Below are 14694 nucleotides of genomic sequence, written 5' to 3'. Positions count from 1 at the left end.
CCCCTCGTTCCCTGGCTGGCAGGGAATGCCGCCTTCGGTCTTACCGCCGTTACCAAAGAGACCTGTGCTTGAAAAAACCAATGGTGCCACGCCCTTGTTTAACACTGGAATGTTCCAGTACCAACAGGCCCTTGCCAACATGCAGTTTCAACAGCACACTGCCTTTATACCATCAGGTAGGGCCCCCTGCTGCCCCCCCAACCTCTGACCTTTGACCTGCCCCCTGTGTTTGAACTGGCTTTTGGTAGCTGGGAGGAAAACCTAGACAGATATACACCGCCGCACTTGTGTGAACACATACTGTGCGTTTGTATATACAAACCCGCATTCACCTATGTAAACACTGTACACCCATGCACACACACACACACGTACATACCAACACACACACACACACATGCACACACACACTGGCACATACCCATACACATGCACACTTAAACAGTACAATTCACACACATACAAGTGAACACTCACACATACACACACACACACTCACACATAAACGCACACACACACACACACACACACACACACACATACACACTTGCACACACTCGCACACACACACACACACACACACACACACACACACACGCACACTGATGAGATCTGAGCGGTTTCCTCAGCTCTGCGAGAGGCAGCTGACTCTGGTGTGAATAGGACTGTTTGTGGCTCCAGGTCCACCCCCCTTTTTCAGAGAGGAGAAGAACACAGTTGAGGGTGACCAGTTGTCTCCTGGGGGAAAACCGTCACAATGCACAGCAACAGGGTGGTTCTGGCTGATAACGCGACAGGGCACCCCGTCTGCCTATCAAACGCAGTCTGCCTATCAGATTGCAGCCCCTGTGAGGTCACTTCAGTAGGCCACACCCCCCCCCCCCCGCCCAGTCCCTCTTGTTGACTCTGTAGTCTGCTGTGCCTGAAGGAGAAAGTCGTTGTATGACTAGGGGGTCATTGGTTGAGTCCCGTGGATTGTGCTGCAAGCAATGCTTTATTATATAAGTGCTGGCTGGGTGCTTTGGGGCTTTGTTGAGCTGATCCTGGGTTCTTCAGTTTATTTTATAACGCTGTGTGTGTGTGTGTGTGGGTGTGTGAGTGAGTGAGTGTGTGGGCATTTATGTGTGTGTTGTGTCCATGCGTGTATGTGTTTGTGTGTGTGTGTGTGTGTGTGAGTGCATCACTATTATTCAACACTACACTAGTAATGCTGTATGTTTGTTTGCAACAGTACACTTTTGGGTTGTGCACTTTGCTCAAGGTAGAATGTGCCCCCAAGCACTGACTTCGGATCAGCTACATGTACGTAAACCCTGATCCCACCTCTGTAGCACATAAGTCATAAACTGATCCAGAATCAGTGCTTGGGGTCACTAGCTGTCTACACTGCAGTAGCTTTTAACTGATTCACTGGTTGTGCTCTGATGAAAACCCTGCCGTTCCCATAACAATGTTCTCTTCCCTGTTTATTTCTTCATTCTAATTACCCTTGATATGGGCTGTTGTGATTCTTCTCCTTTTCCAAACCACTTCCTGTTGCAATGCATGATGGGCAGGCTCAATATTGTGCATGACGCCCGCAGCAAGTGTTGGTAGGTTCCTGCTTTCTCTCTTTAATTGTCACAGAGACCGTCTCAGTCTCTCACACTCCCTCAAAACGGACGCCGTTTTCCCAATCGACGCTCAGTCGCGTTCGCCCCGGCTAACAGGCGTCTGGTAATCTGGCACCGGAGCGACGTCTCACGTCCTTGAACTAGCAAAGCTTTATGTTTTCAGCAGCCTTTGCGTCTGTCCTGGGTGAAATTACCCGTTTGTTTTTGGTGGCGTGTGAGAGACTGATTTAAAAAAAACATTGATGGTGTGTGTTACAAATTGTGGTGTATTCTAGTTTTTTGTTTTGTTTTTTGGTTTGTCCCTTTTTTGAAGTACCACAGTTACGGCTGTGCTCTTGTGAAATCCTTACGTATTTCCAAAGTACGTACAGACATATGATCAGCCGCTGAATATGTCAAATGTGTAGAAGCACAGCGTTAGCATATTAATAAGTAACTTGATTGATTAAAGACTAAGATGTCTCCTCTTCTCCTATGTGCTACCCCTCTTGGAATGTCACCCCCCCCCCCCCCCCCCCCCCCGCTAAGCTACCTGAATGCTTGTCAGTGTGCTGGTAATATTCAGCTCTATAATGTGTCACTTGGCTTAGCCCTGGTGTAACCCTAGCTTTGCCCCCCCCCCCCCACCACCTCTACCCCCCCCCCGAGTACCCCTTTTACCTCATGTTTGCCCTTGAACCCCATATTGCTACACTCCTCTGTACGTTTGCTTATATGATTTTCCCTCCAAAAAGTTCCCATGATGCACGGTGCTACGCCAGCCACTGTGTCCGCAGCAACCTCGTCTGCCACAAGTGTTCCCTTCGCATCCGCCACAGCCAATCAGGTTTGCTCCTTCACTGCTTTGACTATCCGTAGCAACCTTTGGGCCAATCGGTGCTGCTTTCTTACTGCTGGTGGGCGGGGCCAAGCGGGGCAGGGTAGGGTTGGGTGGGAGGAGAACTCCCTCTTGTCGGCCTACTCTGATATCATTGTATGACAGCGTTAGCATGGAAACCAGCACATCAAAGTCAGGTGCGGGAAGCGATTGGTTACCTGAGGACAGGTGTCCATTGTCCTCACATACAGTAATGTGGGCAGGGATGGAACCAACCCCCCCTAGTCAGGAAACCCCCAATCAGTGATCTGGTAATTCGTAGGTGCTTCACTTTTTAAATATTTAACATGGTCTTCTTACCACTGTTAGAAGTGAAATAGAAAGAGTACATTTCGCGCTCTGCTTTTTCTGTTCATGTGAAACTGCCGGCTAGGTAATATGGACTTAAAAACAGTTTTTAAGAATCCGTTCAAATCTTTAAACTGTAAGGCATAACTGCTGTGTGCAATTCATTATATTAATCTTGATTTTTTTGTCCTTTCTCATTTTGAGGACTCTCCCTTATCAAAGTTGGCTACCCACGAATACATGCACTTGGTATGTATGCGGTAGCTGTTTTTTTTTTCCCGTTTGAAAGCGATAATGTATGTGCTAAACCTGTCCAGTTCCTCCGCACGGCTTTCCCTTTTCCTTCGTCCGCTGTGAGTGAGACTTACGAGCGTTACTTTGGGCCCTAACAACCCCCCCCCCCTCCCCCCCCATCCATTGGTCCACTGCTTTTGGTTGAAAGGGGGGTAAACACCCTTTCACCAAGCTGCGAAGACTCGAGCGTGCCTTCGCTCCAGCTCTGATTTCGGGCAGTCGATGGCAGTTTTTGTTCTGTGTCTTCAGTAGAGAGATGAGGCGGTAATTTCCGGAGGCTTGTATAATCCACTATGCAAGGTGACCGTGCTGACTTTTTTTTTTTTTTTTTTTTTTTTTTTAAATGACCACACCTGAAAAACACTTCGCACAAGCTGAGGAAATGGCGGCCTTGGGTGGCCATTTTCTGTGCGTTGCTCACAATCGCTGTGAGTTTGTTCCAGATGTACGTGTCTGCGTAGCTTGTGAAGCTCCAAGCGTTTGCGAGCGGGTCAACGAGGAGGACCGGACGAGCATGGGGCTCTGCCAATCTTCGTCCTTCCTCTTCCTCGCACAGTCAGATTTTTAGGGTTATTTGCCATGAGCTTACTGGCACTGTGGCTTTAACCTCTCCTGTAGATTTTGAGTTCTCGTTTACTGTATACGTTTACATATACAGTATAAATCTACTATTCGCGGAAATTCAGCAGTTTGCACATATGCTTTCTGAAGTGCCGCAACTGTTTTCCTGTTTTTCAGTACCCCCCCCCCCCCACCACCCTGCAAAAAATAACATAAAAATACTTGAAGATGTCTTTCTAAACTGTATAATCTCATTATCTTATTTATGTTTATTTTCAAATTTCAGATTCCAATAATATCTGCCGATCATCTGACTAGTCATAAGTACCTGACTCAGATGTAGGAGTTCTGTCAGAACAGTAAGTTTCTCCTGACGTCCGTCCGCCTTTCAGTTTTTCTCTCTTGAACTTTTCAAAACATATTTGTGACCACATTCTCTTTCTCCTCCAAATTTGGAACGTCCAATCCTATTGCTGCAATATCCTCCATAGGTTCTGTGTTGGAAAACCTAGTGCTTGATCACTTTCTGTTTAACTGAATACTTACTGAATATTTTTGATTTACTTAAAGCATACATAGGCCTGCTTATACAACATATTTGTGTGCACGTGGACCTTGATACCAATATATGATCTAAATTATTATTATTATTAATAATAATAATAATAATAATAATAATAATAATAATAATAATAATAATAGTAGTAATAGTACTTTTCTCTGACAGATCACTTGACAATGTATGGTTGCCTGGTGGGGAAGATGGATCGAACGTGGAGAACATTGTGGGATTGGACACGAATAAAGTAAAAAAAGAAAAAAGCAAGTTGAACCCCCCCCCCCCCAACTCCCCACACCTCCTCAGCTGGTGTCCCATCCCACCTCATACATGCAAACACATGCAAACATTGGGGGGGGGGGGTGGATGGCAGGCAGAGGGAGTTTGTAGGCCACACACGCCACCTTTACATGATCTGTACAAGCCACCCATACACGTGTCGTCTCCAGGCCAACCCTATGGCTGAAAAAAAGCATGTTGTTTACATGGTGGTCAGCCTTTCTGTTAGCTGTGGGTGGCACACGTGCACACACACACACACACACTCACACACACACACACACACACGTGCACACACACATACACACGTGCACACACACACACACACACACACAAGAAAAATGTACTTAAAAGTCCTCTGCTGTGCCGTATGCAGCGTGCCAGGCTTGGCTGTGGTGTTGCTGCACCTACATGTACACAGTGTTGGTACGTCATTAGACTGAGAGCTACTTCTCTCTCTCTCTTTTCTTTTTTTTCATTTTAATTTGTTGAGTTTTAATGGTTTACAAAATAACACAGATGCACCTTGTGTTTAGATAAAAAAAAATTTAAAAAAACCTGATAAAGTATAAAAAAAAATAAAATAAAGAAAAAATAATACAAAAAAAAACAACAAAAAAATACCTAGAGCCATATTAGATAAAAACCATCACACAGGCACAGTATTCTAAACTAGATCTGGTGTGCTAGATTGTAAACAGAGGCAAAAAGACAGATGAATGTTCTTTTTTTAAATTTTTTTTTTTACTTTTTTGGTCACACACACACACACACACACACGATTTTTAAAAAGCACATCTGAGTTTTTACTGACCATGTTGGCTTCACACATCGAAGTGCCATAGACTATACATCCAAGAGAAATATATCGTGATATGTATCGTGATAAGTCAGAGAGTGTTATTCCTGCAGTGTTATTTCGTTTACCCTCAACCGACAGGTTTCTCACTTTTTGTTTTGTCATTTTTGTACATTTCTCTCTCTCTCTCTCTATTTTGTGTTAGTTCCATTATGATTATTATTATTATTTTTATTATTATTTTTCTCTTTACGCGCCTATGATTTTTTTTGGCGGGATCCCTCTCACGTTGTCGCACAGAAGTCCCCCCGGCAGCGCTTTCCTCTTCAGTTTGAGGTCAGAAAAGCAGCACGTCCTTTTTTCCCGCCTTTTTTCCCCCACTGTTCTTTCGGTTTTCCCTCACCCCCATACACCCCCCACCCATTTTTTTTTTTTTTTTTTTGGCGTGCTGGGCGTGGCTTTGCCCTTTCGTCAGTCCTGTGCGAAGGAGAAGTCCCCGGACTCTAAACGTCTTGCTTGAAAAACTCCCCGGAGCTCTAAGCTCCACTTCATTGCAGTCCTGCTGCAGCCAGTGGGACTCTAAAAAGCTAAAAAAAATAAATAAATAAATAAATAAAAAAAAGACGCTCTTTCCAAAAAAATTAATAAATAAAAACCATAAACCAAAACAGAGTCAGGGGCAAGGTGCAAAGGATGGGATGTGTATCTCTTTAAAAAAAAAAATTTAATATGTGATTTTATTTTGGTGATTATATTAGTATTGTTTTATTGTTGTTATTTTTTAAGGAGTACATGTGTAAAAAAGGCCTGAGACGGCCTTTTCAAAATGAATACAGGAAAAAAAAAAAAAAAAAGTATACTTTTTTTTAAAATAGATGTGTGTTCTGTAATTATAAGTTCTGCCAAAGGTGTTTTTTTTTGGTCTTTTTTTGTAAGGATTGTTTGATTGACAGGCTGGGGTTGGATAGCGGAGCTGTTGTTGGTTGGTCTGCTGATGAATGGCCAAATTCCAGAGGGTTTCGTGTAAGGAAGTGGGAGAGATTCTGTTGTAGAACCCTCTGCACTTCCCCAAATGCACTATGGGTAGCTCAGTTTGACTCTGATGCTTGCCCTACAAAAGAAGTCATATAGGTTCAAATATAAAATCCAAAATGTAACTCGCCTTTTTAATTGTGTCAAAATAGACAGCACATATTTAGTGATATGTTATTGCCACAAGCCTACATTTATACATATATATATTTTTTATTTTATGCATGTATTGCACAAATATAGAATAAAATCAAATATACGGTGATTGCACAGTGTATGCATACGATTGTGAATATCAAAGTGGCAAATCGTTTTGCGTGCCATGTTTTGACACGCATTAAAAAAAAGATATTCCTTATATTTTGGATTTCATGTTTTGTTATCTATTGCCATATTTTACTTTTTTCTTAGGGTGTTTGTGGTGCAGGGATGAGGTGTACATTTACAGATTTTGTTCTGTACCACTGTTAAAGCCTTAGATTTCAACATGGGTTCAGTCCATGTCATTTCAATCATGACGTGAGTGTGGGTGACAAAATGTCTGAACGTTTTATCACAGGTCTTACTCAGAAATGTGTCTTTTATTTTCCTTGTCATCGCATTTATTGTTTTTTTTTTCTGTTTTACCTGTCTCTCTCATTTCATTTGAAAATATTTTATGTATCGCCATGGTTGGTTGTAATATTTAGTGGTTTTTAGTCTTACTGTGTTTTACTTAATATGATCGTATGACATTTATAGATTACAAAGTATATAGACCCCCCCCCCTCCCATATTCATAGTTCTGGATTTATTTCTAGTGTGGGTTTAAGTATTCCTCTTGTTACTGTTCATTAAGGGTTTTTATTTGTAGTGAAATGTATGTTTGTCTCACATTGTTCCTGTCTGTTGAAATTCTTAGAACAAAAGCTCATTTATATTGATATATCTTACAACTAGGAAAGAGAGAGGTCTAATTGTTGCTGTAGCAACAAGTCTGGCTGACAATTGAATATTTCAACTTTTTTAAAAAACTTGTCACTATTATGGGATAAAATATAGATAACACTGTTAAAAAATCAAAGTTATCAGAGTATAAAAGTTATTTTCTACTGTATCCATTAAAGAAATAATCTATTGCTTACATATTTCTGAAATCCCTGGATGCAGGCTTGTTAAAAAGAAAATTTAAAAACGGCGTCATCGGCGACTCTGGGGCTTTTAAAGTAAACCTACGCTGAACGGAGGCGACCGAGCGCCGGTTGTGCTGCGAACGAGTCAGACGAAGGGACGAAGGTTGACTTTTTGCACTTCTGTATATAGTGAAAAAGAGAGATTAAAAGTGTATAATATTGAGATCTTATTTTGAATAAAAAAAAGTCTATATATGGAATTTTGCTAGGTTAATTTAAAAATAAATTAAAATTAAAAGTCCTGCTCAAACAGAATTGCTTGCAGACGCGTCGCAGGGTTGATCTGCTCCTTTCAGAAAAGGCGAACACGTTCCTCTTGCTTTTGTGACAGTGGCTTATTATTCGCCAGGAATCCTCCAGCATATTAGAAACTGCACTCGTAAATTTTGACCCAACAGGGTTCCCTTACCTGGAGTAGCCAGAACGCCGCAAACGTTTCGCGAATTGGCTGGTGGGAGACTGAGTCCGGTACTTGTCGAACGCTTTTTTAATGTTTCACGCCGTTGACTTGACCTCCCTTTATGCGCTCCGTCACCCACTTTGTGATGTTGTTTCATTTGAATGCATCCCTGCTATAGCACAGCTGTTGCGGTGCTACACTCTGATGGGCCCAGCCGTAGCATACAAGTTTTTTTTCTCTCCATCATTTATTGCATAGCCTGCATACAGACATTTATTTGCATGTTATAAAACAAAAAACAACACATTAAATGAAATACCACGTGTTATACCACAGTAAATATTTAAGGTAAACAGCATAATATCAGTATAATGGGCTTAGAAATAGGTTTAAAATAAAATAAACATTGGTTTTTTATCATCCCTTAGGGGAAATGAAGTCTATTTTTCGTGTTTCAAGGCACTCTCAATGCGATCGACTCTGATTTGCCAAACACCTGCATGTGACGCGTCAGAGCCGATCCGATTAAACTGTGTTGGTGTCGCTTTAAAACCACGACCACAACGAAAAACAACAGAAAATCCCGAACGCTCCATTACCCGTAGACTAATAGGCTAGTAAAGACAGATATAGGTGCATTATAGGTGCCGAAGTAAAGTAACAATGTGCCCGTTATCTGGCTACTGTACTTTCAGCAGATGAGATTAGAAAAAAAATAACAGTGCGTAGTTTCTGCGAAGAATACATTACTTGTATCCTAACGTGTTTCTCGAAATCCGACATGCCAAAGCATCGTTCCCCCCCCCCCCCGACAGAATCGGCAAAATTTTTCGGTGGTTTGCTCTGGCCGAAAAAGTTTTCTAGACAAAACCCGAATTATCTCCTTTCATCTGCTGGAAGTACACAACGCCAAGGGGTTTTAATTCTGTGCAATCAGAGACTTACATTTTCGCTTGTAGTTGCTATAAAATAATGTATTCTGTCTTCAGCTGCAATTTGTTTTGTGCTAATTTTATGATTACTGCTATATTTGATTCTTGCTGTTATAAAAAAAACCAAATAAAACAAAATAAAAGCGGATCTGCTCAAAAAATGTTTAATTTATTTCTCTGCTGTGTAATTATTTGCTTTATTCATGTAAAATATGAATGTGAAGGTGAGTCTCAACAGATTTCATTTTGGTTCATGTTTGTCATTAAATTGTTAGCTGAGAAAAATATTCATGGTGGTGAATATACTGTGAATAGGATGAATATGTATCTCAAGCGACTGTTTGGTCTTTGCCATGAAAGATTTATTTGACAATTAAATACTCAGTTCAGGCTTCTACCCTACACTTCTATTGAGAGGCAGGTGTTAACAATAGTATTTCCATTACTTGTACTTTTATAATTTTTTTACACCTCCAACAAGACAAGTAAACTATAGAACAATATTCACTTCTCTCAATAAAACTTGGAACACATTTTGCGCCCTGTATGAATCATACAACTGGTCATATACTACCATCTAGTGGACAACTATGGTAAGACAGAGTTTCGCCGTTTGTTTGTTTTTTTTTTTTTTCTTGATTCCGACTTTTTCTTGGGGGTGTGTTAAAAGATCCAGAGAAGGATCGCTCACCCAATAACCTTTTTTTTTTTTTTTTTTTTTTTTTTTTTGCAGTTTCGTACCAACAGGAAGATGACAAATTGGACTGTGGACCAGTCACATGCACTATTAATTTCAATTTTGGACAAACCTATCCAGAGAAAATTACAATTATAGCTGAATATTTACTGAAGGTTAGAATTCAAACTAATACCATCGCCCATCGTGATTATCAGATTGGCTGCTGAACAACAAGGACTCCTCATTCCGGTTTTTTTTTTCACTTTGATTGCTTCACTGTCCTCTGCAAATGTGATAACATGTCTAACTCCCAGATACAATTTGTCCTGGTTGTGAAGTTTTACTTACTGACATTTTTTAAAAATGTGATCTTATTTAAATGCTGCTCCAAGGCCTTAAGTACATATGACAATGTTTGGGTCTTCTAGCTTACCATTTTTAATATGCTCATTTATCCACAGCTTCAAGGGAAGAAGATTATAAGAATTATTCACATGTAGTTAATATTTCTTTAATAAGGTGGCCTTATTTCCATCACTACTTACTTTTACACTCTTGTACTGTACGACAGTTCCCTCTAGTGGCTAACGGGGAAACAAGCATTCGATCCCAGTGGATATTTTTGTGGGCTGTAAATTATCCTGCAGCTGTTGCTTTTGCCAATACAAACAGCGTCCATGACGCTAATGTGAACAAACAGCACAGATACTGGCTTGTTAAAAAAAAAAAAAAAAAAAAAAAGACCCCACATGTATAAAAAGTAGAACAATGCTAATAAAAAGTGTGATAAAACTTGGATAACATAATTTTGCCCCCCCCCATTGGCTTTTGAGAAGAAGAGGAAGTTTTGTAGGATCTCTCGTGAGCAGCGCAGGAAGCTGTATGCTCTGTTGATTCATCGCCCGCTGAACCGCCAGAGCCCAAGGCCCCTCTGCCTTCTCCTGGGGCCAGTGAGTTACGTTCTAAACCCTGGTGATGCAGGGTGTTCGTGAGTGCCCTTGTGTGCTCTCGGTGTTGTGTGCTCCTAACTGCAGAGAACCACTGGCCAACCGGAAAGCCTCCATTTTACTGTGGAAAGGAGCACAGAAAGAAAAAACTGCCTAATAGCAGCATTAGCCCCCCGCAGTGCTAAGATACAGTAAAAAAGCGAAACAAAACAAAACAATATACAAATATAACCATGCACACAACCGTATAAACACACACACACACAAAAACCCACGTGTGTATGCGTGTATGAGTGCATGTGTATGTGCATGAATGTGTGTGCATGTGTGTGTGTGTGCGTTTGTGTGCGTGTGTGTGCAAGTGTGAGTATGTATGTGTGTTTTTGTGTGCGTGCGTGTATGTGCATGTATATGTGAGTGTGTGTGTGTGTATGTGTGCATGTGTATGTGAGTGTGTGTGTGTGTGTGTGTGTGTATCATCAGTATTCCCACACAGCTAACTGATAAAGGCCACAGCAGTGAAAGCCTGCAGCAGTGGGGTTAGACATATGCTAACGCGGGGGTGCAAAACCCCTCCCTGTGGCATTAAAGCGAGGCTCGGGGGGTCGGGGGGGGGCGGGGGGGAGGGGGAGGGGTGCTTTCGTGTGAAAACACACACAGGAGGCGACAGGTCAGAAGGGGCTGGACTTCGCTCACGAAGGTGTGACATTCCTTTTGCAATAAAACACCCAGAGTTGTCCTTGATTGCCCTCCTGACTGACCAATCAACAGCTGCTAATTCAATTTGTGTGAGTGTGTGTGTGTGTGATGTCAAAGCAAGATTTGCACAGACACTGCTTTGTCTGCACATATGGTCATGAATGATTGCTTGACCATGACTGTTATCACCCAGCTTCCACTTCAGTTTCATTGATTTTTTACACTCAGACATTCTGTTTAAAAAACCAACTGAGAACATACAGTATACTATTTTATCCACTGTGGGGCTGATTTTCTTTTTCAGACTGTCAGACTTCCAGTTCCATTTGCTTGTTTACATACCAGGGGTGTCCAATTTTATCCAAAAAAGGGCATGTGTGTGCAGGTTTTTGTTTTAGTCCAGCACTACGACACCTGATTCAGCTAATTAACTAATCATGGTCTTCAACCAAGATTTCATAAGTAGAATCAGGTGTCCTCGTGCTGGGCTAAAACAAAAGCCTGCACCAACGTACTGGCATTTTCTAATAAGATTGGACACCCCCTGTTATAGACCGTAAGTGTTGACTGTTTATTCCCACGTATCAGTGATCAATTGGCATAAATGTCAATACTGTGTTTTGACATGTTTTGTCATTTCACTATTTTGTGGCGGAAGTAATACTCTTTTTTTAAATAAAAAATGGTCATAAATCAAATAGGTCAATCTCAAGGAACGTTCACAAATGAGCTCGCTGAATTTCCTCTAGCACGATTCGTGATGATCGACTCCCACGTAGTCCCCAGTGAAGCCTCATTAAACAACACTAGGATACTTCAGTTAAAATATGTTTCACTGGAGAAGGAATACCACCATGAACACTTTCTTGTGCTAATGCGATTGGCCCACAATGACAAACACACCTTAAATCTGTTATGTATGCTATTCGTATTTAACGTGAACTTCGATGAAACCCTGCTACAACCAGAACACGATAACAGGAGATTTTACAACTGTCAGATGCGCTCGTGACTGCTCCTTTAAGAAACGGAACTGAGCCGTCGCTCCGTGACGTGAAGACGCAGCTTGCGCCGTGGATCTGTGGGCAGGAAGCGCGTGCGAGAGAGCGAGCGCATTGATCAGGCTCCCTGCGTGTGGAACGGCAGGGCTGAAACATGTCACATTTCTGATGCCTGGGCACGCTGGAGAACCCCCAAATTCTTGCCCAAAACACAGGTCCTGCGAACACGCCCCGCTGAACCCGGAAAGGGGGGCCCGAAAACGGAGTTCCGAGCGGCTGAGCGGCTTGGCATTTGAAAACATCGGGGCGGCCACGGGGCTGGGAAGCGCAATCCAGAAAACGACGAGGGGGTAACAGTGACTGTTTTCCGAAGCCATGAGAGAATACAAAGTAGTCGTGCTGGGATCCGGCGGAGTCGGGAAATCGGCTTTGACCGTGCAGTTCGTAACCGGATCATTCATAGAAAAATATGACCCCACTATCGAAGATTTCTACAGAAAAGAGATCGAGGTGGATTCGTCGCCCTCGGTGCTGGAGATCCTGGACACGGCGGGGACCGAGCAGTTCGCTTCCATGAGAGATTTGTATATCAAAAACGGGCAGGGCTTTATATTAGTCTATAGTCTGGTGAACCAACAGAGCTTCCAGGACATAAAACCAATGAGAGATCAAATCATCCGAGTGAAAAGGTACGAGCGGGTACCCATGATTTTGGTGGGGAACAAGGTGGACTTGGAAGGCGAGAGAGAGGTCTCCTCCGTGGAAGGCAAAGCGCTGGCGGAAGAGTGGAACTGTCCGTTTATGGAAACTTCAGCCAAAAATAAAAGCTCCGTGGACGAACTGTTTGCAGAAATTGTTAGGCAAATGAACTATGCTTCGGCGCCGAATGGGGAAGACCAATGCTGTTCCTGTGCTATTCTTTGAAAACAGGTTTTATTTTCTGTAGGCTACGGGTGGGTGACAAACGCGTCAGGATCGGAAACGAAAAGTTTGCTTGAAAACCAACAAAACTTTGTAGTGTAAAAAGGTTGACTGTCATCAGTATTTGAAAGTGTCCTGCTGTCTTGCACACTCCTATTACAAAAAAGACAATTCTATAAAAAAATAAGTGTTTACATAGCAGAATACTTGAATGTCCTGGGGAGTTTACATATATACAACTTTATGGCGAATATTTTACTATTTTATGTGAGGTGCCTATTTGGGGATATTTAATTTAAAGCGTAAACACGTTTTAGTCCTTTTTGTTGTGGAAATGAGGCGCGGATTATCCGCTTGTGTTGGATACAGGGCGTCTACTTGAGAGAGTACGGAGCGCTGTTGTGATGGAGCCTTCCTTTGGAAAACCCCGGATATGGATTGCTCCTCGGGAATTCGGCGTGGTTGGAGTTTTTTTGTTGCGGCACTTAAACTGTGGGCCTACCCCCCCCCCCCCCCCCCCCCCCAACTGCCGTCAGGAAGTCCGGAGGGGCGGACCGTGAACTTCAGGCTCGTCGTGCACTCTCAACCCCGAAACTAGCCCAACTGCGGAGGTCGACGTGAACGCGGAGAGGAAACGCGATTAAAGCATTTAAGGAAATATATATTTCTACCTATGGCATTCGTTTAGGACACGAGTCAATCCATGACACTTTTGGATCGTAATAATTTTGTTGTCGTTTGAGTTTGTACCGCTGAAGTTATAACTTCCGCTACCAGCGCCACCCTCCCCCTCTAGCGAGGACCTTGCTTTCCTATGAAGACCTGGGGCTTCGACAACCCCAACACCCCACCCCCTCCCCATGTCAAGTGCCTTCCCTCAGTGACCTTTTAAACTTTAGTGCCAACCCGAGAGAGTATCCGTATTAATCACATTAAATGACAATCACAGTACAGTGAACTGACTCACTTTGGGGCGGGAGCAGGGGGTAATGTTTTTGGATTTTTTTTTTCCTTCATTGTTTGAAATATCTACCTTTCAGTTTGGCCATTGCAATGTAAACTGTGTGCCTGGTCAAAGTTAAAGTTTGGTCTTTATTCAGTTGAAATTCCCGGGTTCTGTACTGCCCTGGACTTACCAGTATACCAAACCAGTTTTCTTGCTCGACCAGCTGGGATTTTTATTTTAAACCTTTTGTTTTTTTAGTTCTGTTTTAACTAAATGTGTTGTATCATAGAAATTCTAACCTGATTGTAATTTTGATTTCCAGACCAGCTTTTTAAACAGCTGTCTTGTCTCTCTGGTTTAAAAGGACTTTTAATACAAATTGCATTTTTTTTATAAATATAAAAAAAGAGAGAAAAAAAAAAGAGCAGATTTTGTGTTTTGTCTTGGTATGGGGTCCGTTGTCCGTGTTGTGGATGCTATGCTATGTGCGCTAAAGGATGGTCGATGGGTATTCCAGGCCATTCCTTCAGAAAGCGGTAGGGGGCGCTCTTCTGTTTTGGCCCTGGTAAGACTGAGCTACTGCGGCCTTGGGAGCGTGTTCCAGGGTGTTGGTGAGGGCTGCGTTCCGTCCTCGAGCCCGGAACGGAACGCTCAGCCCCGCAGCCGGAATGTTCCGGAAGCCTCCGTTTGTCTGT

The 14694-nt window shown here is 42.6% G+C and overlaps 2 protein-coding genes across 15 annotated transcripts in view; both read left to right on the top strand.

Moving 5' to 3' along the window:
• Positions 1 to 8974, top strand: part of LOC118229202 (muscleblind-like protein 1) — a 15902-nt gene extending 6928 nt beyond the window's left edge. For 2 of the 14 annotated variants that reach the window (XM_035420947.1, XM_035420940.1), the window contains 6 exons: positions 59 to 176; positions 1557 to 1592; positions 2348 to 2439; positions 2983 to 3027; positions 3920 to 3992; positions 4361 to 8974. In XM_035420947.1, the coding sequence (XP_035276838.1) occupies positions 59 to 176; positions 1557 to 1592; positions 2348 to 2439; positions 2983 to 3027; positions 3920 to 3976 (348 nt within the window). In that variant the 3' untranslated portion in view covers positions 3977 to 3992; positions 4361 to 8974. Of the gene's footprint in view, positions 1 to 22; positions 177 to 1556; positions 1593 to 2347; positions 2440 to 2982; positions 3028 to 3919; positions 3993 to 4360 lie in introns of all 14 variants that reach the window. The other 12 variants (XM_035420944.1, XM_035420938.1, XM_035420941.1 and 9 more) reach the window with 8 other exon arrangements.
• A 3210-nt stretch (positions 8975 to 12184) lies between these two features.
• On the top strand, positions 12185 to 14411 carry LOC118230798 (ras-related protein Rap-2b-like). Its single transcript, XM_035424115.1, has one exon. It carries the CDS (start codon positions 12508 to 12510, stop codon positions 13054 to 13056), a length of 549 nt encoding a protein of 182 aa, XP_035280006.1. The 5' UTR covers positions 12185 to 12507; the 3' UTR covers positions 13057 to 14411.
• The last annotated feature ends 283 nt before the right edge of the window (positions 14412 to 14694 follow it).

Source organism: Anguilla anguilla, chromosome 6 (genome assembly GCF_013347855.1).
Source record: "Anguilla anguilla isolate fAngAng1 chromosome 6, fAngAng1.pri, whole genome shotgun sequence".
Lineage (NCBI taxonomy): Eukaryota > Metazoa > Chordata > Actinopteri > Anguilliformes > Anguillidae > Anguilla > Anguilla anguilla.
Note: the sequence above shows the minus strand (reverse complement) of the source record. Positions and strands in the feature narration are given on the sequence as shown.